Consider the following 871-nt stretch of genomic DNA (forward strand, 5'->3'; position numbering starts at 1 on the left):
CCCGGCGGAGCTCGCGATAACTGCGCAGACGCAGCCATCGCTTCCTTTTCCGAGTCGCCGCCAAGATGGTGAGTACGCGGGCTCGGCGCTCTCCGCGCTGGTGTATCGGGCGTCATCCGCCCGGGGACGGGGGTCACAGGCCTCAGGGGCGCTGATCGGGGTCTCCGGGGCCCGCTAACCCCGACTCGCGCTCATGCAGGCCGAAGTGGAGCAGAAGAAGAAGCGGACCTTCCGCAAGTTCACCTACCGCGGCGTGGATCTGGACCAGCTGCTGGACATGTCCTAGTAAGCGGCGCGGCGCCTTCGGCAGCCGGGGTGACGCTCGGGTCCACTGTGGTGGGGTGTGCGCCCGGGGAGGGTCCCCGCGCTGGCCCTGAGCCGCCCCGGCCCTTCTCCCCGCAGTGAGCAGCTGATGCAGCTCTACAGCGCCCGGCAGAGGCGACGCCTCAACCGCGGCCTGCGGCGGAAGCAGCACTCGCTGCTCAAGCGCCTGAGAAAGGCCAAGAAGGAGGCGCCGCCCATGGAGAAGCCCGAGGTGGTGAAGACCCACCTGCGGGACATGATCATCCTGCCCGAGATGGTGGGGAGCATGGTGGGCGTGTACAACGGCAAGACCTTCAACCAGGTGGAGATCAAGGTGAGCGCGGGCCGGGTGCGCGGGGCAGCGGTGGGGCGGCTCCTCCCTCTCCCGGCCGTTCACACTCCGCTCACCCTCCCCTGCAGCCGGAGATGATCGGCCACTACCTGGGCGAGTTCTCCATCACCTACAAGCCTGTGAAGCACGGCCGGCCTGGCATCGGTGCCACCCACTCCTCCCGCTTCATCCCCCTCAAGTAGCTGTGGCCAATAAAGACTCATGTTCAGTCCTCGG

The 871-nt window shown here is 67.6% G+C and overlaps 1 protein-coding gene across 1 annotated transcript; it reads left to right on the forward strand.

Moving 5' to 3' along the window:
- On the forward strand, positions 1–871 carry Rps15 (ribosomal protein S15). Its single transcript, XM_057771710.1, has 4 exons — positions 1–68; positions 200–285; positions 403–637; positions 724–871. Exons 1-4 carry the CDS (start codon positions 66–68, stop codon positions 835–837), a joined length of 438 nt encoding a protein of 145 aa, XP_057627693.1. The 5' UTR covers positions 1–65; the 3' UTR covers positions 838–871.

Source organism: Chionomys nivalis, chromosome 6 (genome assembly GCF_950005125.1).
Source record: "Chionomys nivalis chromosome 6, mChiNiv1.1, whole genome shotgun sequence".
Taxonomy (NCBI): Eukaryota; Metazoa; Chordata; class Mammalia; order Rodentia; family Cricetidae; genus Chionomys; species Chionomys nivalis.

Bases quoted from the DNA above. Each gene is read 5' to 3' on its own strand.
- Rps15 (XM_057771710.1), top strand. The intron at 286-402 runs GTAAGCGGCGCG...TTCTCCCCGCAG, and splicing joins CAGCTGCTGGACATGTCCTA to TGAGCAGCTGATGCAGCTCT. The intron at 638-723 runs GTGAGCGCGGGC...CCTCCCCTGCAG, and splicing joins TCAACCAGGTGGAGATCAAG to CCGGAGATGATCGGCCACTA.